This window comes from Vidua chalybeata, chromosome 4 (assembly GCF_026979565.1).
Source record: "Vidua chalybeata isolate OUT-0048 chromosome 4, bVidCha1 merged haplotype, whole genome shotgun sequence".
Lineage (NCBI taxonomy): Eukaryota > Metazoa > Chordata > Aves > Passeriformes > Viduidae > Vidua > Vidua chalybeata.
The window spans coordinates 36,562,022-36,585,608 of record NC_071533.1 but is presented as its reverse complement, the minus strand read 5'-3'; the positions used below and the strand labels follow the sequence as shown (position 1 = coordinate 36,585,608).

General features: G+C 38.2%; 1 protein-coding gene across 1 annotated transcript in view; it reads left to right on the top strand.

Moving 5' to 3' along the window:
- The window catches only part of MTMR7 (myotubularin related protein 7), a 42,764-nt gene extending 19,394 nt beyond the window's left edge, over window positions 1-23,370 (top strand). Inside the window, 10 exon segments of the mRNA XM_053941631.1 lie at window positions 1,377-1,505; window positions 4,235-4,369; window positions 9,375-9,507; window positions 14,236-14,345; window positions 16,352-16,477; window positions 17,286-17,335; window positions 18,998-19,198; window positions 20,347-20,487; window positions 22,082-22,208; window positions 22,680-23,370. Of these exon segments, the coding sequence (XP_053797606.1) occupies window positions 1,377-1,505; window positions 4,235-4,369; window positions 9,375-9,507; window positions 14,236-14,345; window positions 16,352-16,477; window positions 17,286-17,335; window positions 18,998-19,198; window positions 20,347-20,487; window positions 22,082-22,208; window positions 22,680-23,036 (1,509 nt within the window). The 3' untranslated portion in view covers window positions 23,037-23,370.
- Window positions 23,371-23,587: the final 217 nt, after the last annotated feature.

The following is a 23,587-nucleotide window of genomic DNA, read 5'->3' as shown; positions in this document are numbered from 1 at the left end:
AAGATGTGGAAATGAAGTGCAGAAAATAAGTCCACTGTGTTTTAAATGTTAGAGTTCAGCTGCCTGGGAAGAAATTTAAGTCATACCTAAGGTTATATGTGTGAATAAGAATTTCTCTGATATGTAGGGCTATGTAAAATTACTATGTAGTCATTTTAAGAAAAAAAAAAATTTGTTCCAGATAGTGAGCTTGGCAATATTTTTTCCTCACTGGCTGTTCCCACACTCCTTTTGAAGCATCTGTGATTGACTGTCAGTGATTTTCACAGTCATCTTACAGGTCATACATCTTCCTAGTTGCCTGCTGTCCTGCCTCATTCAGTCTTGTATGATTGAAGACCTTTTAATGTTAATTAATTGTGAGAAATAATAACCAAGACATTTTTGAAAGAAGTTTGTCCATGCACTCCATTGGTTCTGTTGCTGGAACATATCCATGTTAAGGAAGGACTGTGACATTCTCAGAAAAGACTGAATGTGCTTTCAGGGTTTGTTGTCTTTTTGTTAAAATGAGTGGAAAAAAATGTATGATCTCTTTTAAGATAAAGTGTAGAAAAAATGTCATCATTAATAAAATCCAGTTCACCACAGCAGCAACTGTAACCACAATCCCTTCTTTTCCTTTCTCCTTCATTACATATCTCTTGACTCAGAAAATCGTTTCTTCCTGGCTATTCTTAGTGATTTAGTCATCTCAGAAAGTCAAAGGGAGATATTAAATATCCTTCTGACCCCAGTCAGAATGCTATAGACAATATCAGGAAAAGGGGTAAAAACAGGTTTCCATTTGTGGTCTCACTTGTCTTCAGAGGGAATTTGGGGCTTTTTTTTGCGGGCTCATCAGGTTTCTCAGGAATGGTAGGCATTGTCAGGGCTGCTTGCCTTTTGGTAACCTCATTTCATGTGGCTTAATTTCTTGTCTCCATGTCTCTATCTTTCTTTTTTTTTTTTTTTTTTTTTTGTGTCCTTCCATTATTTTCCCCTCCCAGCAGAATGTTTGAGAACTTCACCCACTCCCATCCTTACTCCCCAATTCTGCTACTCCCAAATTCTGCGTTTGTAAATACAACTTTGCTATATGTAACAATAAATCTTTTCTGGGATGAATGTGTTTTAAACCTGTCTGTTCCCAATAAAACATGAATTAACATTTGGAGATACAGCCCTTCAGCCCTTTTGCTTCAGTTTTTCCATCTGTAAGTTAGGTTTAATACTTTCCAGCTTCAAAATAATGTTTTGAGCAATGGCAGTGATATGTATACTATAATAACAGACTATTCCCTGAGCTGGAATTCCTTGATACTTTGTTTTTGCTGTGAAAATGGCTAATGCTACTTGTACTTTGTAGACCAAACAAACAGAGTTTCCTTTCACAGGTCTGTGACTCCTATCCTACAGAAGTCTATGTACCAAAGTCTGCAACTGCACACATCATAGTGGGGAGCTCTAAATTTCGCAGCCGAAGGCGTTTCCCAGCTCTTTCCTACTACTGCAAGGGTAACAATGTAAGTGTGAATTTGTAACCTCAAAGTGTTTGCTTATTTTGGCCTTGGACTCATAATTCTTCTAGTGAGGTTTTGCAAGACAAAATTGGTGTTTATTTAATTTTAAAAAATATTTGTGTAGGCTGGTTAGTGTGGTTAGTTCATTAATAGACATTTAATGCAGACATTTAAACCCAGTTTCATCATCCAGCTAACACAAAAAAATATGTTATCCCTGTATCACAAGGAAGTGGAATAGTACAAGAGGCCTTGAGACATGGGTGGCAGAGCAGTGAAGGTCAGTAGCAGGCAGCTTAGTAGCTGACTGGGAGGCGAACAGAGCAATTTTGGATCTAGTAGTCTGAGAGCAAGTTGAGGAGGTCAGAAATGATAATTGCATCAGTTAGAGAATCAGGAGCAGCTTTTGAAGAAAAGACCTGTGAAAAGACACAGAAAGGATGGATATAAGAGCTACTAAATTTTGGCTGAGCAGTGTGTTGTGGTTTTGCTGAGGAGATTTTCCTTGTCTGCAAGAGTGAGGAGTTCCACCTTCCCCTCTCCATAGCAAACATTCTCAGGGCTGAGCAATGAACTGCTTCACTTATCTGTAACCATTTGGATAAAAATCTGTACCTAGACTATTTGCATTTCTGTTTCTGGCAGCTGAGATGAGAAAGGAGACCCTTGGACTGAAGGATGCCCCAAACTGGGTGTTTTTACATTTGTGTTCCAGCCCCTTAGGGACTGCCTTAGCTCAGCTGGCATTACCAGTTTGGAGAATGGTGTCCCCTTTGTACTCTCAAAGGATCTGTGTGACTCCTGCTGCAGTCCAGAGCTGAGCGGTCTTCCCTAGTGTTGGGAGAAGGTCAGGACCTTACAAGAGACAGAGCTAGTCTGGGGTTACAGGGTATCTGTAGCATTTGCCATGCAGGTGGGGACATATTTAAGCTTCAGAAGAAAAGAATGAGATATTATTTTTACTGCTTTACCCTGAATTTCATCAGAGCATTGCTTCCATAAAGATCTGTGAATTTTACAATGAAGTGGAGAATAGGAAGATTTAAATAGTAAACACAATCTCTGCATAAATTAAATATTTTTTTAACATTTTGTTCAGGTCAAATTTTTCAGAGTTAATCACTTTGCATGATCAACTATGTCCAAATATAGATATCTAGAATTCAAAACACTTGGACATTTCCAAATCTCAGTGAAAAAAAAGGTTTCAGGGTCAGGTAGATTACCATCAATATATAGTAATTAATCTTGGATGAGTTTCATGTTTCAGCCTGAATGTTTTCCCTGCTGTGGTTGAAGCTCATGTTAATATTCAAAGTAGCAGAATCTGAAATATTGTGTTTACTCCTGGAACCTTTATAGTTTGAAGAGCTAGGAAAAGCAGTGTTGGAGGAAATACCTCCTTGTGAGTTTGGAGGTTGCCATGAGGTGCCAGTAAATAGAGTAATGGGCAGGAAAGGGGTAAGAATTAACAGCAGTTTGGGAAGAGCCTGCTGCACGCAGAGGACACAGGTACCACTCATTCAGTCTTTCATAGACAGAACTTTCACACAGCTCCTTCATTCTGACAAATTCAGTGGTGATGTGACACCTCTGCATCTTACACAGTCTGTGTGAATATGATAAGATCAAAGTCTGGAACTGTCTGTTCAGCTTATGCAATCGCATGTAATAAATCACTGAAGTATGTGCTGATCAGAAGACTAAACTCTAATTAACAAGAACCTGTTTGCAAAACCATTAATAAAGTTTGAAAAGGGTCTCTCACAGTTCTGGGTTTCTCTCTTAAAGACCCATACTTTACTGACTAACTACTGATAGTTCAAAGATGAGGCTGAAAAAAGCATGTCCTTTCTCACAGTAATAAATAATCTGTAGGACAGCCTGCACAGGTTGTGACCTTCAGTAGACAGATTCTCTTCATGCTTGTGTTCAGTGCTTAGGAAGTGCATCTATTATCCCCTTGCCTTCTATAAATCGAGCTGTCCTCTGCCTAGCAAAAATAAAAATCTCCCTGCCTGCCCATTTCACATTTTGTTTCTTCTTTCCTGGTTTCATCTTGAAAGAAGGTAATCTTGATGGGTCTGTGGAGAAGCTCTCTTGCCTCCTTCAATAGCCCTGCTTAGTACAAGTACTCCAGGAGTCAGGCTGCCTGACCCACTTGTTATGCAGTGAGGTCCAAAAGGACCAAAGGCAGTGCTAAAAATACCCCATCACTGGTGATCTGGTTGCATGTTATACATTTTTTTTTCCTGGCCTCTTGCTGTCAGGCTGTTTAGTAAAGCAGGCACTGGTGGAGGTTGGGTGTAATTTTGTCTTGTGCCTGCTAAGTGTGAGTACAAAAGGACCTATTCTTTATGTTATATCAATGTTCTCATGATTTCAAGGCTGTACTCATCCTCAAAATATCACCTTTCAGGAGTTATTACACATTAGGGAAATACAGTACTTAAAATAGCTCTAAAATTTGGATTCAAGACTAGACTTGGGCCAATGAGGTTGTATTGTTTTAATGATTCCTTGCCTTTTAAAAAAGAATGTATTTATTAACATGTAATTAAAAATAATGCATTTATTAACATGTGATTAATTTTACCATTCTGCCTTTCTCATGTAATTGTACATCTATGCAAACATCTAATAATCTGGTTTTGAAAAGGCTTCTGGATGCTAAATAATTTCTACTTTATAATTCTGTAAGGTTTTTTGACTGTTTGTCTGCTTTTCTGCAGGCCTCCATATGTAGAAGCAGCCAACCTTTATCTGGCTTTAGTGCTCGATGCCTTGAGGATGAACAGATGCTCCAGGCCATCAGAAAAGCCAATCCAGGAAGTGATTTCATATATGTTGTTGACACCCGGCCCAAAGTAAGTGCATTAAATTTCTTGCACGTAGCAAGACTGAGTCTGGGCTGAATGCATTAGGGAAGACACACAACCTGAGTGACTGACCAAGTCACTTCTGATCTTAGTTGCACCTGTGTAACTCCACAGGTATATGAAGATTTGTCAGGGGAATCTTAACTAGGAACCTTGACCACACTATTATCTCTGGGAGAATTTTCTCCTTTACACTGAACCTTTCCCTTTTCTTGTTCTTAGCAAAATGTCAAGATACAGAAAAGTAAATAACGCGTAATTGTAACTGTTTACACACGCAAAGGAGCTATCAAGTAAGTATATTTCTGATGAGACTGGCAAAAAATAATTCCCATTATGTTTTACAATTGTTTGTAATGTTGCAAACCTCTGACTGCTTATACTGTAATTCTTCATGAATTATTTCTCCTGGAAGTGAGAGAATTCCAATGACCCCTGCATAAGGCTAAAGAAAGGCAAGTCACTGAGATGACAGGAATGGAAGAGACCTTTAAATATCTCCAGCACTTTGGTGGTTTTGTGTGGTAGTCTGTTATTTTACAGTTGGTTCTTCTGCAGTAGGTTTTAATATTCCTTGTTATAAGTTTGTAATGGTTCAGTCTCTGTACCCCATTTGGCTTCCCTAATGCTTCAGTCCTGAGTTGTCTACCACAGTTTTCCCCACCAAAATGTATGTCAATCCACATGTCAATCCACCTGTACACCTCCCTTGTTCCCTTGTTTCACCCCTGTCTGTCAAAGACAGCACACTCCTTTGGTTCTGGAGTGTTCCCTGTCTTTCATCCCTTCCTCAGGGCAGAATTGGGTTGTAAGGTTTTCTCCCTCCCCGTGTTGGCTTCAATTGGGGAGCCCTTACCCTGCACCCCTCCCCTAATGCCCTCCTATTGGTCAAAGGCTGTGTCCTCCCCGTGTTCCCCCCATCCCTATAAAAGTAGCCCCTTCAGGTTCAGATTTGGTTCATTTGCTCTGCCCTGACTTCGAGATTAAACATTTGGAGACTCAGACAAGTGTCCCTCCCTTATTCCTGTGCCTCGGTTTCCTCGTGCCCTGTGCCTCTGCTGTGCTGCCCACGCTGCAGCGATCACTGCCACCCGCAACAATCTCAGCAGAGACTCGGGGGCGGCCACGCGCGTGTCTGCCCTGCGGCCACCAGCGGGACAGCGACTGGCGAATCTCCATCCCGTGGCCGCTGAGAGCCAGGCGCAGTTTTGAGAGACAATCTGAAATATGATAAATGGTGGCATCAGATGTCATATCTATAATTGATTAAAAACCTCTGGCCAAGAAAAAAAGCTCTAGAAAAAAATTATGCTGTGGAGAAATATAGAAACTCAATAATAATCTAGAAGAGGGTGAGAGCTAAAAAAACTTTGTGTCGAAATTGTCATGTTAGCAAACAGCTCAAGGTGATAAAGACTAGATAGACTGCAGTGTCTGGAGGTGAGAGTAGGGATATGTTCTTTCTTTCTCTTGGAGTTACCAAAGCCTGTGAAGAAAAGAAACTAAAGAGGCAAACCTCCACAGAATCCCTTGTAGGTATAGGATTATCTATAGCATGGAAAAAAGAAAAAATGAGAATAAATGTTTGAGAAAAAGGAACAAGGAAGCTGTTTTGTTATCCTGAGATCAGAAGACAGAGGGGCAAGTGCAAGGTGAATAAAACTGAGAAACATGAGAAATGGAGTGAGGAAGGGCAAACCTGGCAGAGCTGGAGCAGATCCAGGAAACCTGCATGGCTGATGACTGAAGGCATGAGTGTTGGTGGGAAAGTGCTGTGAGTGCTTACAGCTCTAATGGGAGGCAGTAGCCAGAAAATGAGGGCCTTGGCATGTCTCACTAACTCAAGTCACACCAAGGGCTGTGTAATCTGGTAACTCCTTTAACCTTCAGTTCCCTCTTTTTTGTTGGGAAGATGAGGATGCTACCAGCTTACTTGTGGTCCTGAAGCAAGTGAATTGTGATGAGCACTAGGAAAAGATCAGTACCATTGTGTTCAGAAAGGGCATTAGACATGAAGTACAGACCTAGCTGCCTAAATAATGCTTGTTTAATGCAGTTTTCTATGTGTAGAAAGTTATAGCTTGTTTCCTGTCTGATGGTATTGGTACTCTTCCTTATTTAAGGCAATTGATTTATTGCTAATGACTTACTGACTTGGTTATTAATAATGTTTTACCAGGTAGTAACAGGAAGGAGCTGTCCTTTAATTTCTTTTTCTGGTAAATTACTTTGAGACGCCTTCTGTGTGCAGTGAAAAAAGCCCATACTTTATGGAGGGTATGGAGAGACTGAATTAGGCTTACTTAGACATGAATGCCAGCATATTTCCAGCAATGCTGACTTCTTCAGGAGCCAGTCAGGAGATGAAGATTGTTTTCACTTAACTGTTTTGTTAAGAAAAGGTTTTGATGTAAAGAAATATGTATATAAGATTCCTACTTCTTTCTGTGCAGCAAAAATTGACAGATCTACAAAGATCCTGTGATCCCAGATGCCAAATACAGCCTTGTTATAATTTTGCACCTGATAATGCATTTATAAATGTAGAGCATATAGCAATGGATAGGTATTGGTGGAAGCAGTTCCTGGCATTCATCAGGGAACCTTTAACAAATGTAAAGATAAGATATCAAGTCTGGTGGAAGGCTTTCCATTCCTGTAGGCAGCTAAAAAGCTGTTTGCCTCATTTCTCTTAAGAACCAGTTCTTATAAAGATTATGAATGTTGATGTGTTGCATCCTGGGTTAACACACAGCCGCTTTGATGGATCCTTCAATTCAGCATTCCCAAGTGCTCTTCCCTCATTGCACTTGTTAATTTTCAAAACAAAAGATTTGTCTGTGGAAGAAAGCTTTGTTTCCACTTCATTTGAATATATCAGGATGACCAAATACAAATTTACTTAAGCCACCCTAATTTCTCTATGTAATCACAGAAGAAGCTAATGTAGACTAAAACACATTAGTTCCATAATCTTTATAACAAGACTTGACTTGGTTATCTTCCAGATTAAAGAAAATGCTAGAAAATCTTGCAAGTGGGGTCTTCTACCTTTACAGGCTGTATCCTCATATTCACTACTGAGATTAATCAAGGACATGCACAATTTAGATAGCTTCACAACAACTACTTTAAGAGCAACAGATGGAATTTTGGTAGATGATGTGGAAAACTTGTTAGTAAATATTGTGGCAGCTGCAAAGTTTGGCAACTGACAGTATTTAAAATAAATGAGTGTCAGAAAGCCTTGCAAATTTAACCTTATATTTATTTATTTTCAAATAGTGCTATTTCAGATTGCCCTTTAAGAAAGGATATTTGTGATAAAATTGCTCTGCTGCAGGAACAGTTATTTATGTGCTGAGTACTAGGTTAGTTAGAGGATAAATGTTTTTCATTTAGTGTTTCAGGGGTTTGTGGTGGCTGAGACTCATGTGTACAGATCTTTCTTCCTGAAGCTATAGGCTACTGCAGACAGAGACTGCCTCATTTTGTTTATACAAGAACACTGATGTCAACTTCAAAAGAGAAAGATTAGGATTCAGCAGATAATTTATATCTTTGTATCAAGTCACACAGAGGACTCTGTCCTTAACTGACATGCCATTCACAGGCTGTATCTTTTTTTTATTGTCCATTGATAGTCAAAATATCAGCAGACTGCTGGTTGATAGACAAGAATGGAGTTTTTTGTTCATGCTCTTTCCTGAATTGCATACTACAAGTTAAAATAACTTTTGCCCAAGATTTGTATAAATCAAAAGTGTTGGATTTTTGCCCAGGTTCCTACCCAGAGTGTGGTTCCTTCTGTTGTGTTATGAAATTCGTGTGATGTTTCAATTCCTAATGGTGGTCCACAAATGTAACTTTCTAGATATTTCCTTTGAAAGTTAAGAGATCATGTTTGGTCCTTGAAAAGCTATTTTGACATATAATGTAAAAAAGGCTGGGCTTGTTCATCTTGGTTGGAGAGAAGGCAGCATCAGACAACCAATCCCCAATTGTGTGTATTGGCTCCAAATTAAAATTTAATATTGGGAGTATGTGTGTTTCGGGTGGAAGAGGTCAGAAAAAGAGACATTTTTGTATTTCTCATGATGCCGTTAGCTAAGCACTGAAATATATTATTGTGAGTTTCAGGTGTGACCACAGAAGCAGTGAATCAATAGTACTGCTTGCACTATTGGGAAATAAACTGGAGACAGAGTTATCTGCACAGCCTCTTGTCCCCTAGGCAATGCCTAAGAGAGACTTTTTTTCCTTTTTCATGAGCATTGGCTCTCACTGAAATGAAGATGAGTCACTTTTTGTCCAATTGATGCCTCATGAAGTCTATATCCTTAATTATTTCTTTCTTAAATCTTTCCTGAGCAGAAGCTGTTACTTGTGCTTGGAGGCATAAAGGTTCTGTCACTTGAGCTGCTTTGTCACACTCAGAGCCTTCATATTTCTTGGAAAGTTTGAAGGTCCCCCAGCACTACAGCATGAATTTCACAGAAAAGCATGGACTTTATGCAAAAAGACTATCTCTTTCCATTCCACAGTGAGATTTTGCTATAGGAAACTTGGCAAGGCTACAGTGTGCACATGCTATGAATCAGTGGCACGGCAGATAAGACACTGCCACCTCCTGGGTACATTCTGCTAGTAAACATAATGCTGGTCCAACACAAAGTCAAAACTGCCCTTTAAAATTAAAAACTGTATGCTCTTTCAGAGGAATCCTGCCTAAGCTGTGCGGGTTTTGTGTTTAACCTCGCTAATGAAGTTTCACTCACGGTGTGTGAAATAGGGATATCAGAGACTCAGCACCCCAGCGCCCTGCAATAGGCTGCAAACAGATCCCCCATTCATAGCCCCTTGTGTTGGCACCGTGGCAAATGCTTTCTATTTGTGACTGACTTAAACCACTCTGATCTATTGCTGTAGACCACAAAGTTTGTTTTGAAAAGATTCTGCTACTGCTTTTCATCCAATTTTCCCTGTTTTTCAGCTCAACGCAATGGCAAACAGAGCAGCAGGGAAGGGATATGAAAATGAAGACAACTACTCCAACATCAAGTTTCAATTCATAGGCATTGAGAACATCCATGTTATGAGAAATAGTCTGCAGAAAATGCTTGAAGGTAATATTCATTGGAAACTTTATTGGAAACTAGAGGAAAAGAATTGATCCTTCTGTCAATGAAATCAGAATAACTGCTCTGAAATCAGCGGCAGTGAAAAAGAGTATGGAAAGTAATCTTTATTGCAGCTGCATGCAGCTGCCTGCTGGCTAATGGGACTTGTACAATGGAGCATCATGGCAAATACTGGTTGGTGATTTCTTAATTGTGAAAATACCTTGTTTCCTGACTGAAATCCAGATATCATTTAATGACAAAATTAATTGTAGTTTCGTACACCCTGCTGCGCTCTGTCTTTTTTTGAAATTTACATTTTGATGGTGAAATGAAAAAAATCCCTTATTGCTGACTTCAAGGCTAGTAGAAAATACCGATTGATTTTTTTTTTTTTTTTAAGCTCAGAAAAACTGTGGTGTGATTTTCATATAAGGTAGTCATGCATTTTAGACTGTGAATTTTAACAGAAACTTATTCATGCCCTGCATTGAATATATCACATCAGGCCTAGTAATGAAATTTACAGTCAATGGGTGTAACAATTCATCACCTTCAATATCCCATGGAAATTAATACCATTTGCCTTATAAATACTTAGCTGTATATAAACCAGCAAAGCTGTTCTGCCATTTCATACTTGCAGTACATAACTGTTTAGAGGTCATCTGGGAAAAGAGCAAGGATAAATAAGCCATCCTTCACCCTCAATGGCCTGTTGATTTTTAACAAGCAAATAGGAAATAGTGCTCACTCCACCATGCCTCCATATTTACTTCATGTACATCAACAACAACTTCTGTCACCTCCTGGATCAGTTTCATCGTTCTTATTCTTGACTTGATGTTCTGCCCGTGCTCTTTTACTCTTCACCTGTCTCCCATGAGTGCATGCAAATGTAAATTTGAAATCTAAGAAGGGCTTAAATTCTCCATGGTAAGGAAGCCATGTTCTATTTTCAAATTAGAGCATTTTATGAAAACCAACATTAAAGTGTGATGCAGGTAAAACATCTCTTCATGAGAGTTTTCTTGGTCTAAGGGTCTCAGGTGGGAAAACAGAAAGATTTTTTTGTTCACTAGGAAGTCTTGTTTGGCTAGGAGAGAGGCTGGGTGAGTAAACAGGTCCCTTTATTTGTTCAACTCAAGACTATCAAAGTTAAAATAGTAAACAACCAGTCTGGCTGCACGGGCAGTGCTGTGTACAATTTTTGAGTCAAAAGTTCATGGGACTGGCCCAGGGCCCAAACTTGCATGTAACAAGGTAACTTCTAATGTATTTAACACTTCAGGCTGCTTGGAGGGCACAAATTCTTAGCATCTATTTTCAAATAATACATATGATTAAAACATCTGCTTTTTTACTGGGTTTTATATTTGCTGTGTTGAAATCTCTCATGTAGCAACTTGACTGATAAGATTAGGAATCAGAGATATTAAGGCCTTTTTAAAAGAAAAATCTTATGACTTTCAATGTACTAGGGCTTTCCTTATGTAAGATGCTATGTAGTCTTTATCTTTTTCCATTTGTATATGTCTCTTAATCTGTTTTTCTGGTGACCTTTTACTTGACTTGAGCATACAAAGAGACCTAGAGCCAAAAAGGCTGTCAAGGATGATGATAAAACACATTTAATATGGCTTTAAATTTTTATAAATTAATACCTCAATGATATATCAATAATTATCAATTTGTGATGCATTATCAATATCAACATAAAATATATAAATAATTAAAAGAATACATAAATACGATAGCAATATCACTGTACATATGTGAATCCTAAGTAAAACGTCACACGACTCTTTACAGAATGGGTCTGCTGCTCATGATCTGTGGTAAGACTTTGTAAGGTACATAAAAACCTTTGAAAAGACAAATGAGGCTGATGAAAACTGATTTTAATTTAATGTGAGCTGTATTGTTGCTTAGAAGTATACAGCATGAAAAGAGGACATGAAGATAATATAGTTAGCCAGATGTGTTGCTGAAATGCAAGGCCAGTTCCATTCAATTTATTGGTGCTAGGTAGAAGTGAAGAGCAGAGGATCTTCACATGCCAGACTGCAGATTATTTTCAATATTCAATTTTAAATAACTTCCAATGCTAAGAAAATTTGAAAAAAAATAGTATTCAGTTTTCCATTAGAAAATGCACTTAGATTAGGAATGTATTCATTTAATTACTCATTATTTTGGGGGGAAAAGATGAGGAAATAAATTTATACTTACAAAAATATCAATATTTTATTTGAGTAGGTAAAAAATTGGTTTCAGCTTTGTGATTTTACTGACTTTATTTAGCCAATTCATCTTATTTTAACATATATTTACCCTGGTATAATGTTGATTTTTGGCTAATTATACCAGCAATATAAAATGATTAAATTTTTAGAATAAGATTTTTTTTCAGAATATGCAAAAAATGTTGAGTTTTGACTGTACTGTGGAAGTGAAATGCATTTCAACATGATGGAATTTTCTTTCAGAAAAAAAAATATCTCTGATGCCTTTAGTATAGTATGGATTTTTATTTTTCTCCATTTATAGATGGGTCTATGTGAAGAACCTTGAAATAATTTTGATCCTGTGCACAGACTTCCTTGAAATAATTTTTAACGTTAGAAGGACTTTACACAGGGACTTTTCTTGCTAAAGATCCAAGGTCTGCCTAAGGCTGCTGTTTGGCATTTGGGATGGGGTGGGCTGTGCTGCACGTCCAGGGGCCAGCTGAGACCTGGCTCCTGTATGTTGTGCACTAAGGTGATGGCCCCACATGTTCCTTGTCTGTTTTTAAAGAGCAAATATGAGCTTCTCCTCCCCTCATACCAGCATCAGCACTTGCTGATGTAGGAGCAGCTCTCTGGTCCTTGGACTTCTGTGACAGATCAGGCAGTGAGAAACCCAGTGGGTTTGGCCCACAGTAACTATTCCTTCCTCTACTTATGGCTGTCCTGCCAGGAATGGGGGGTCTAGTCCAGCATACCCCTCTGTACTTTTACTGGTGGAAGAGGCAGTTTCCAACATGTGCCCTTTTTCTTCCTCCCATTCTGAGACTTGGGAGCATTGCTGAAATTCTCAGACCTCTGCCCATTGGCTCTTGATTTTCCTGTGCATACACTGTGCATGAAGCAGGCCATATTTCTCAAAGAATTTGGTACCTTTTCTGCTAAGATGGAAATGCTCTTTCCCTTTAGGATAAGTCTCATAATTGAACTCAGGATTAAGGTCCAGATCGGTTGCCAAAGTCATGTGAAATACACAGTGTATGCATTTAGGACAGTATGAACTTTACTCAGTGAAGTGATCAGTAAATATTGACTCCAGTTCGGGAGTGGGAATGAGCAAAGCATGTTTCAGCCTTACCTTGGGCTTTTGTAAACAGAGACAGCAGCTTCAGCCAGTATTCAGCCACTAATTGGTCATGCTTCCATCTGCACAAAAACATTAATCATGTGGAAAGCTGTTCACTTTCCGTGCTGCTATCTCTGCATCTTTAAAAATATCCTCCAAAAATTACTTTAAAAATAACCATCTGGAAGGGGCCTTGCATATAAACATTGCAAGACTTTGTGTGGACACATTAGGCCATTTTGCTTCTGAACTAAATGGAGTTAGGACAGTCAGATAGTTCAGATATGGTATAAACTCTGTCTTTGGCTTGTAAAATTAAATTTCAATTACACTGAAGGAAAATAAAGCTATGCCAGGGGCCATAATGGCCATAAATAACTGAGTCTTTTAAGATTTCCAGACCACAAGAGACTTACTAAGACATTAGTAATTGACAGAACATACATTAACTCAGTAAAAGCCATGATGTTTTTCACTGTACTCTGAAAATTTATTTCACTGGCGAATATATTTTTTCTTTAAAAGACAGTATAACTCTACATGGATCATAATAAAGACGTGGTCTATTTATAGGGTGATTTTAGCATCTTACTGTTGAAAATAGATTGCATCAAATTCCATTCAGTATGTGTTCTGCTGGATTGAGGTACCTTATTTAGATTCTGATTGCTTTTTTTCTTCTGATGTCACAAACTCTTTATTATTAAAAAAAATAGATACTTGGGTACAGCAGAATAGGAACTTAGAGTAAAAACTGAGGAATTTTTTTTTCTTCAAATGTGCCATAGAGTTTGGCAGATTTTCAGGGAAGTATTTTCCTTGATAGATTATGTCTTGCCCTCACCATCAGAAAACTTTTTGACTCCAAGTGAAGCTTTAATAAGGTTTAATTCAACGATGGAGAACTGTGGAGTGAACCACTTTAACTCAACCACCATCATCTGTGGTGATGCTGGGAGTAGGAGCCAGTGGAACCATTTAGGTGTCTATCTGCCTGTCCAACAGCAGAAATCAAATGTTTTCTGTTTCCAAGCCCTCATCATCAAATACATGAACTCCTTCCAGGGGTTTGAAACTTCACTCCCAACACAATCTTGGAAAATACATTCTTCACAGAAGGATAGATTTGGATTTGTTTGCAATAGGCTTTATGACAGCTTCTATTTTTAAAGAAAATCAACATATTGGGTGCAATTTGACTCAGCCCCATCTCTCAAATATATGTGTTCCTCAAAGGTTAATTTTGACAAAGATGTAGTCCTTTTCAAAAGATGCATGTTTTACACAGTGGATAACTGAAGAAGAGATAACTCCAAGGCTGAACAGTCAATGAAGCTTAAGGGACTCTAATTACTATACATTTAAAATGTATTTTTGCAGTTTGTGAGCTGAAATCACCTTCAATGAGCGACTTTCTGTGGGGCCTAGAAAATTCGGGCTGGCTGAAGCACATCAAAGCCATTATGGACGCTGGCATTTTTATTGCGAAGGTAAAGTGTGTAAACTGAGAACGAAACTTGGAGTAAGCAGATACAGAAAATGAGGACCAAATTCTCTGCTTATGGGTAACTTCTGTTATCTCTTCAGTGATGTTATACCTGAAAAAAGCCCATTGCAAGATGGGCTTTTGTGTATGAGGAGAGATGATTCTTAGGTGCTGTTGTGTCGACGTTTTTCTGAAATAGTAAACAAAATCTTGCGTTCTTTTGTGCTGAAGCCTCTACTAGCCCGTGTCTTGTTATGTCAGACATTTGAATGTCCTTACTTTACTCCCCAAGAGTGATTGTTACTGTTTCTTTCCCTGTTTGCCCTGCCTCCTCCACTGGTTTCTGGACATTTTCTTTGTGGAAGTGGTAGTTGTAATATATACATATAGCTATATATAATTTATAATACATTATATTATACATGATAAATAGCTACTGTGTTATCACCTCTGAGTTATCAGACAACCAACCAAATTCACCTCTTGAACCAACTCCTGTGTATTCCCATGGCCAAACTCTCTAGCATCTTTTACTTTTATATACTTGAGAATTTTTCCAGAAAACAGTTTTGTCTTTTATAAGAAATTATTTCCCCTACTCCCCCCCCTAAAGTAATGTAGACATTTGTCATCTGCCAGCAGTAGCTTTAATTTTGATACCCCCTAGCTTGTGCTCTGCCTTTTACTGCTTCACTTCTTATTTTTGAGATTACAATTTCTTATTAGCCATTTTATTCACATGGCTTACTGTCCACAACTATACAGATAAAACTTCATGGGTTTCCCTCCTCACTAACTGCTTGTTTCTCTGGTATTGCTTCTTTCTTCTCAGTAGGCAACTGTAGTTTCTTACCTGAACAGCAACTGTGCAATAAATACATGTATTATTACTCCCAGACCTACTACTTTTCATTAGCTCATAGAAATAAGGTAATTTATATTTGTCAATTTTGACAAATTTGACAAATGTAATTGACAAATTAACTTTGTCAATTTTTCCCCAGTGGCTAGTCTTATTATCCTTTGTGCATATGCTTGCTAGCCTAGTGCCTTCTCAATACATTTTGACCCATTCTTATTTGTACGGCTCTCATTTCTCAGTCTTCTGCCCACAGGGGTTCTATTTTTGTCTCTTGAGATAAACATAGATAATTTATTATTATTCATAATTTCCTATTAAGCCCAAAATTAACACAAATGTTTTTCTTTTTTTGTCCTAACAGTATTTTTCCTAACCGACTTTGTTTTCTACTTCCTAAATTCAGTTCTCTTTAGAAATGATAAAGGCCAAAACCCTTAGAATTACAAAAAACAACCGCCAACCCTCAAGTTCTAAAAATAATACGACACTCTGGAGAACTCAGTACAATTTCTTCTTCATGTGTTTATGTATAAAATGGAATCCTCTCTCCCCAATTATTACATTAAAGATACTGATAAAATCTTGCTTATTAGACATGGAAGTTTCCCACTACCACAGGCTTCCTCAGAAGCCTTTAGAGCATGTCACCAGTGCAATGCAGTGTGCTGGAATAATGTCCAGGTTAGTGATGGCATTGGAAACAGACATTGCCCTTAATGACATTGCCATCAAGATGAAAAATTAAGAGCCATATTGCAAGTGTGGCTACGCTTTTAGTGGCATGTAAGTGACATGAGATGTGTTGGAGCATCTGAATCTGCTGTAGGTAGTTGTCTGCTCTGACAGATTGATGTATTTTAACTGAAATGAATCCCACATCTTCCTGAGCATAAACAGGTAATTCTCAACCACCATATTGCATGGCCTGGGGTGAATTAAAACTTTTCAAATTAGAGTAATAACACTGATTTTCAAATGACACAAATAACACTCAACTTTATTTAATAACACTGTGGTAGAGTAAAAAATGAATGAGCTTTCCCAGTTCCCAAATTAATACTCTCTCTATGGCTCTTGTCTCACTGTTTCTCTCCTGCCATTGTCTTCCTCCCTGCTTGTGAACTTTCTGACTTTTTCTGTATCCTTAGGCTGTGGCTGAGGAAGGTGTGAGTGTGCTTGTTCACTGCTCTGATGGCTGGGATAGGACAGCCCAGGTTTGCTCTGTAGCAAGCCTTCTATTGGATCCATATTACAGAACTATGAAGGGATTCATGGTAAGCAGGTTCTTTTGCAGAGTAAATGAAGTAGTATGGCATCACTTCAAATTAATATCTTTGTTTTAAATAGGAAATAAACTGTTCTTAAATATACCATTTTATTTTGTTTTGATTTGGGTTTTTTTTGGTTTTTTTTTTTAAGTAGGACGGAAGGCTTCTATATGTTCATGTTAAAGTCTCCCAATTGCTCTGTGAAACATTATTCAAGGTGGGGATCAGTTGGTCACCTATGGTTTTGGTTTTTGTTTTTTTTTTTTTTTTTAACTTTGACCAAGAGACTTTCTCACAGCCCAAAGAGCTTTTGTGAAAGCAAGAATTTGTATTCATTCACAGTGAGCATTTTAATTTTGAGTGTCAGAAGTGTGTCTTTTCTAGATATTAGATTGCAATGAGCAGCTCTATTGGAAAATCTGTTCCTTTCCCAGGTCAATCAGCAGTAGTAAAGCATCTAGAAGTGGTTATCAAGTTACTGGTCACATGTTAAAAAGATGTTTGAGACATTTATAAGTTCTATTTTAGAAAGCAATGAAACAAGATATTTGAAGTTGTGCTGACATACTGGCACTCTCTCTGCATCCATGAAGAGTGCTATTTGCCTGAGCTGGCAAGCAGTGCTCATTATTTTTCTGCCAATTCTGAAAATTATTTAGGATTCTAATATTGCTTACATTGATCTTGCTTGCCACTTTTCTGATCATTCTAAGAATTAACTGGGCTTCCAACACTTCTAGTTTACACCACCCTTCTGCCTGCTTCAACATGTCAGCTCCACTCCACAACATTGAATGCAATGTTTTCATTTTAGGTTTTAATTGAAAAAGACTGGGTTTCCTTTGGCCACAAATTTAACCACAGGTAAGGCAGTGCTAAGGTTTTCCTCTCTCTATATGTATATATTTATGTAGTCTGTATCTGCTGTCATTCTAGTTCTTCTTCGTTGCTGCCTTACAAAACACAGCCACAGAATGCCCCAGGAAACTGCCATACCCTTTTCTCCAACTATATCATTTTGCTGCCTGGAAAAGTCAGAGTGAGATATTTCTATATATACACTCCAAAACTACTAAGGGGAGTCCTGTGTGCTGGTCTTGCAGCTGCTACGAGCATTGAGAGGTCCATGTGAGTAGTGTGTATTTGGCTTGCAAAATCCCTTTGGACTCCAGCAGATCTCCTAGGAGTGCCAAGGTCCCCTACGTAAGTCCCTGTTCATCAAAGGGACTTCTGCATCTTCCAAGGCAGTACGTAATCTTAGGCATGTCTGTGAGTTATCTATTACATAAAATATTGTTTCTCTTCCTGTTACAGTCTGTTCTAAAAAACCCAGCAAGATTTGCTTAGAAATGTCAGGCCAAGTGGAAAGTCATTTATTTGAACAAGTTATTTTGAACATCGATCCAATGTAAATGCTATAATATAATGAAAATGTTTGAAGACTTGATATATTTAAACATGGATAAATTTTCTCATTTTCTTTCTTTCATGACTTCTATTTTCTGTAAAAATTAAAAATGTAATTTTTATATTGAGGTTTAATGACATTATATTGCTTGATTTGAATATAAATTTGTTATAGTTTAAAAAACCAAAAAAACCTCAGAAAATCTGTGCATCTTCACTGCACCTGTGAAATTCTGTAGGAATTATTACAGTTAATATGATACTGTCTGTTGTTTATGATTATCAGTGGCAAAGGGTATTATGAAATGCAATAACCACTGATAGCTTTGGTCTGCTGTGCAATATTGCTGTGTTTTCTTTGATGGTAATAGAAGTTTCAGTTTTAGATGTTTATAAAATTCTACTCTGTTGGCATGTGTACATATAAATGCACATACCCCCCTGCCCCCCCCCAGGAGAATAACTGATTGAAAAAGCTTCTTCCTATTATGCAGACTTACAAAATACCTTTTACTTCTATGTGTATTTTATTTTCAGTCTCCTTTTCTTCATTGCAAGTGGTTCCAAGAGGCATTTTTTTACACAGAAAGTTTCATGTTCTCTTGACAGTCACAGTACCATGTAAAAACATTTCCCACTTCCTAGAAATTTCACCAAGAGAGGGCAGCTTTAACCTGTTTTCTGCTGAGGTTATAATGAAAGCAGGTAACTCTCCTGCTCAGTTTTCTGGTTTGGGGAATAATTTACTATAAAGAAACTGTCTTAAGACACACTTTTCTCATTAAGTCATTGCAACCATTCTTCTGATAACTTATACTTGTTACCAGGGTACAATTTATACTGATAGCATTAAAACGTGGCTATGCAGCAGCCAGCTTTTTGCAGCTGTAATATAACAAGACACCCAATAAAAGAGGCTTTTTTGGTTGTAATTCTGCCTCCATTCTACTTCATGATTCTTGCATCATTTTTCTAAGTAAAAATATAGTAATAGTTTAGACTTTAGAAATGAATGCCTATAATGTACCACGCTAGTAGAGGGGTTTGTTTACCTTAGAGTTAATTCAGTTTTCTTACAGGAATTCAGGTTATAATTGGATGTATCTTGTCTCGTTTCAGGTACGGCAATTTAGATGGAGATCCAAAGGAGATATCACCTGTTATTGACCAGTTCATTGAATGTGTTTGGCAGTTAATGGAACAGTTTCCTTGTGCCTTTGAATTCAATGAAAGATTCCTCATCCACATACAGCATCACATCTATTCTTGCCAGTTTGGGAATTTCCTGTGTAACAGCCAGAAAGAAAGAAGAGAGCTTAAGTATGAAAATGTTTTCTTTAGTAGCCTCTATATGGATAGGGTCTGTTGCTGGTGGTGTATTGAGCAGTCAGACATTCTCCAGTTTGCATGTATGTGTTTCATAAGGCACAGGGTACCTGTTGTCTTCTGGCAACACAGATTAATACCAAAAAAAGTTGATCCTCTGCAGTGTAGCTTTGCTGGGAGCATAATCCATGGTGTGTGTGACAGGGATTAGTGAAAATTGACAAGAGCATTAAGCCTTCAGCCATGTGGGCCTGCCTTTACTGCAGCCCTGACAAAATACAAGGCAAGCTGGCCCTGTAACTCCAGTATGAAATGATAGTAACTCTAGTTAAGTTCTCAGTTTAAGAATTACTGCTCCTCTGTGTTTTAACCTGTCTTTGGATCTCATGTCAGGACATTTTAGTCCTGCTTTCTTAGGTACTTCCTTATGAATAGCCTTTTTGTCCTAGGACTGAGACAGCAGACTGTCCTTCTGCTGACCAGCCCCAAAGCAATTATGAGTTAAGCTACCTGCCCTGAGGTCCAAACAAAGACAGCATCATCATTCCTGGCAGGGCTCATGTTTGTATCTGCTTCCCAGGGCCCTGGATCCTTGATACATGATGATATCCATTGCTTTTCTCAAGCAGCCTGATGATGTCAGCAGTAGCAATGAGAGGAGGTGCTGGTTACTGCTGGCCGCTGCCATTTGGTCCCTTTCACTGCTCAAATGCAGAGCAGCCACAGTGAATGTCCATTTAAAATCAAAATCTTCACAGATCACCACATCCCAAGACCTAACTGTGTAAGAAATTGCAGCTCAGTGGGATAGGAGTGCTTTTAAATGTGGGGATCCCTTTGGTGCAGAGATCAGTCTGAAAGCTCACTTTATGGAAATTGTCCTCTCCACCTCACAAAGGAACCAGTCTCTCCACCTACTTGCTCTAGCTGTTTTTGCTTTATGGGAAATGGTTTAGATTTTGCTTTTAGTGACCAACAAGGAAATTTGGGTCTCTGTTTCTCTATGCTTGTAACTTAAGTGTAATTCTGTTAAGGAAGCTGATTAGAAGTATGGAGGACAAGAATGCTGCATCTAAGCTTTAGCTATCCCTGAATTGTAATAGAGGCTTTAATATATTTTTATTTAATGTATTCTTTTTCAGAATCAAAGAACGAACGTATTCATTGTGGGCTCACTTGTGGAAAAATCGTGCTGATTACCTGAATCCTTTATACAGGTCAGACCACAGTCAAACCCAAGGGACCCTGCACCCACAGATAGCTCCATGCAACTTCTTGTACAAGTAGGTAGTATCACTTGCTGCTGGGAATTGTAGCATGGGTTAGTACAGAACATAATGCCTTTGTATATAAGTATTTCTTGTTTTATAAGGCTGTTTATAGAGAATAAATTCAGTCTCAGATGCAGTATGTTTGTTCCTTGTGTGCTCATAGTCAGCCAACACCTCTGCACCATTCCACAACAGAGTATTAGTCTGAAAAGAAGATTAAGATTAAAGCTATATTGATGTGTGTCCTAATTTCAAGGTTACTCACTTCTTCCACTGAGAAATGCCTCTTTCAGTCCTGTTGTCATATGTTGTTTCTAAATTTACAGTTGCTTTAACTTCTTCTATTCCAAGATTTTGTGATGTTAGTTTGGATCAGTTGTTGTCAAAAGTAAAAAGGATCTTTTCAAGAAATCCTATTATATCATTGCTAAAATAAGTATTTTGTAAAAAAGACCCAGACGTTCCCCATGTTGTTATATCAGGTAAAATGAAGTTAAGTTTTTCCTGATATTTTTTCAAAATATAACAAAATACCATCACTTTAGAAATGTTACTATTGACATTCTGAGTTAATTAATTGTGCCATTCGTCTTAACACACTTTGGGAGAACTTGAATAGAAATGCATTAAAACTGATCAGTTTGTTTTCCAGTTGCAAGTAATAGCACCTGTTAAAAAGTCAATAAAATCCTAAGTGACAGAAATTGAATTCTTTCATGTCTACTATACCAGGTCACATCCACTTTAAAACAATTTAAAAATAGTCATTAATCGTATTCTTTGGGATAGCGGGATTTATAAAAGAAGTACTGATACAGCAGATCCTCCAGTGGATAAGTAATCCTGTTGATTTTAATCAAATTACTTGGTGCGTAAAGATTTCCAAGCATGAACTATCAGATGATAAGGGGGAATGTGATTTAAATAGTATACTATTGGGATAGGAATAATAAGCCACCAAGCAGCATGCACGTGCTCCAAAAATATCTGTCAGCTCCTTGGCCAGACAGCTGCCAGACAGCAGGGCTTGGCTACTTAACCTGTCTGGTGAACTGGTTGCACACTCAGGGCCTGCCTGTGGCCCTATTGCCAGCAAGGCAGGAGGAGCACCAGAGTAACACAGAATTTACAAGTTGAGTTTGTGGGAAGTTGAACAACAGGGGAGAGTTACGAATATGAAAAACTGTCTTTACCATTGGCTATTTTATAGGTACCATTGTCCTAAAGCCCACAGTGTAGAGCAAGAAAATAATATCAGAAAAAGAGCCTGCAAAATTTTGCATTCAGTGAACCTTTCTCAGTTGTGATCTAAACTACATTCACCTTTCTTTCTATTGTCTATCAGAATTAGTTTGAGCTGCTTATGTCCAGCTACCTATGAGTTGCACCTTCAGGATGCACCTTCAGGAGGAAATGCAAATGAACAATGAACCTTGCTCAATAGTCTATGAACTTATGTGTATGCAGTCTAATGATGAATAAGCATCAATAGATCATTTAGGACAATATGTGTCTGGGGAAAAAAAAAAAAAAAAGAAAGAAGTGTGCATTTAAACCTATGAGGTTCACCAAATGGGAAAATTCCTAACCTTGCCATCAATTCCAGGTTCTGGAGTGGCATGTACAACCGCTTTGAAAAGGGGCTGCATCCTCGACAGTCAGTTACCGATTATCTGATGGCAGTGAAGGAAGAAACTCAGCAGCTGGAAGAAGAGCTGGAAGTCTTACAAGAGGTAATAAACAGCTGAGCTTGATACAGCAGACTTGGTAACTGATGATAAATGAAACCCAGCTCCATATGCTGCAGAGTCCCCTCCATACTACATCCTTTTCTGGCAGGAGGATGTTCAGCCATCATCTTTGTTCTCAGACAAATTATTGTGCATATTTTGCATTTAAGACACAAAAGTGGACTTTTTTTCTTTAAGAATAAAATTTGACCTGTGTTGATGCACAAGTACTACTGAAAGTAAGTTTAATCCTTCTGTAACTCAGAGGGAATTGTAGCTCAGAAGAATGCTGTAATTCAGCATTGGTGTCTGACAAATTGTGCACTTCTCATACTCCATAAATGCAAATAGTCAGTCTTAAAGGGTGGGTTGGGCTCTAGAAGTTTATTTAAAAAGAAAGAAAGCAAGGACATATAAGAGGATTTCTGGGCCCTAAATGTGTCCACATGATAAATCCTATTTCCTTTATTTCAGAGATTGGCAAATCTTCAGAAATCACAATCAGGTAATAATAAAGTCAAGAGTAAGCAACAAGACCAAAACAAACCATTTGGACTGTATACTTCCAACAACAGCTTAGCTAACACTCCCCAGGAGTATAGCAATGATCTGAAATCATTCCCATCCCGGAGCCCTTCTCAAGGGGATGAAGATTCCGCTCTGATTTTGACACAGGACAACCTGAAGAGCTCTGATCCTGACCTCTCAGCCAACAGTGACCAGGAGTCTGGTGTGGAGGACTTAAGCTGTAGGTCCCCAAGTGGGGGTGGCTGCTTGCCTAGTGAAGACAGTGGCAAGGACTCTGATGAAGCTGTATTTCTGGCAGGCTGAAATACCTGCATGGCAGCAAGGATCCAGATGACGTAAAGTCTTACACAGTCTGGAATGACATCTTTTCATCAGATGAAGAATGGAAGTGGACTGTGGCCTAAAGAAATAATCCAAAGAAAGGGAACTGTGCAATTGTGTAAGTTAAGATCCAAACAGAACAAGTTATTACTAATTTAAAGACATTACACTAAAGAAAGGTAATATCTGCTGTTATATTTCATTAAGCCAATATAGTGGTTGTTTTATCAATGCTGTACATAATTATTCCTTACTTTGTACATTTCCGTAGTTATTTATTGGACAGGATAATAGTTCTTTTCCTAAGATATGAAATTCCAAAATACTCTCTTACACAAGGTTGAAGATGTGTTACTGTTAGCCTCACTGGTGAAGCAGTCAACGCTTATTTTTGTAAAGCTCATTTGCCTTCAGACATATTATGTATATTCTTTGGTTTTTTTTCTTCACAAGAGGTTAGAACAATTATTTTGCATATTCTCCTACTAATACCCTTTACAGCAAAGTAAAACTAACAAATGGACACCCTGACT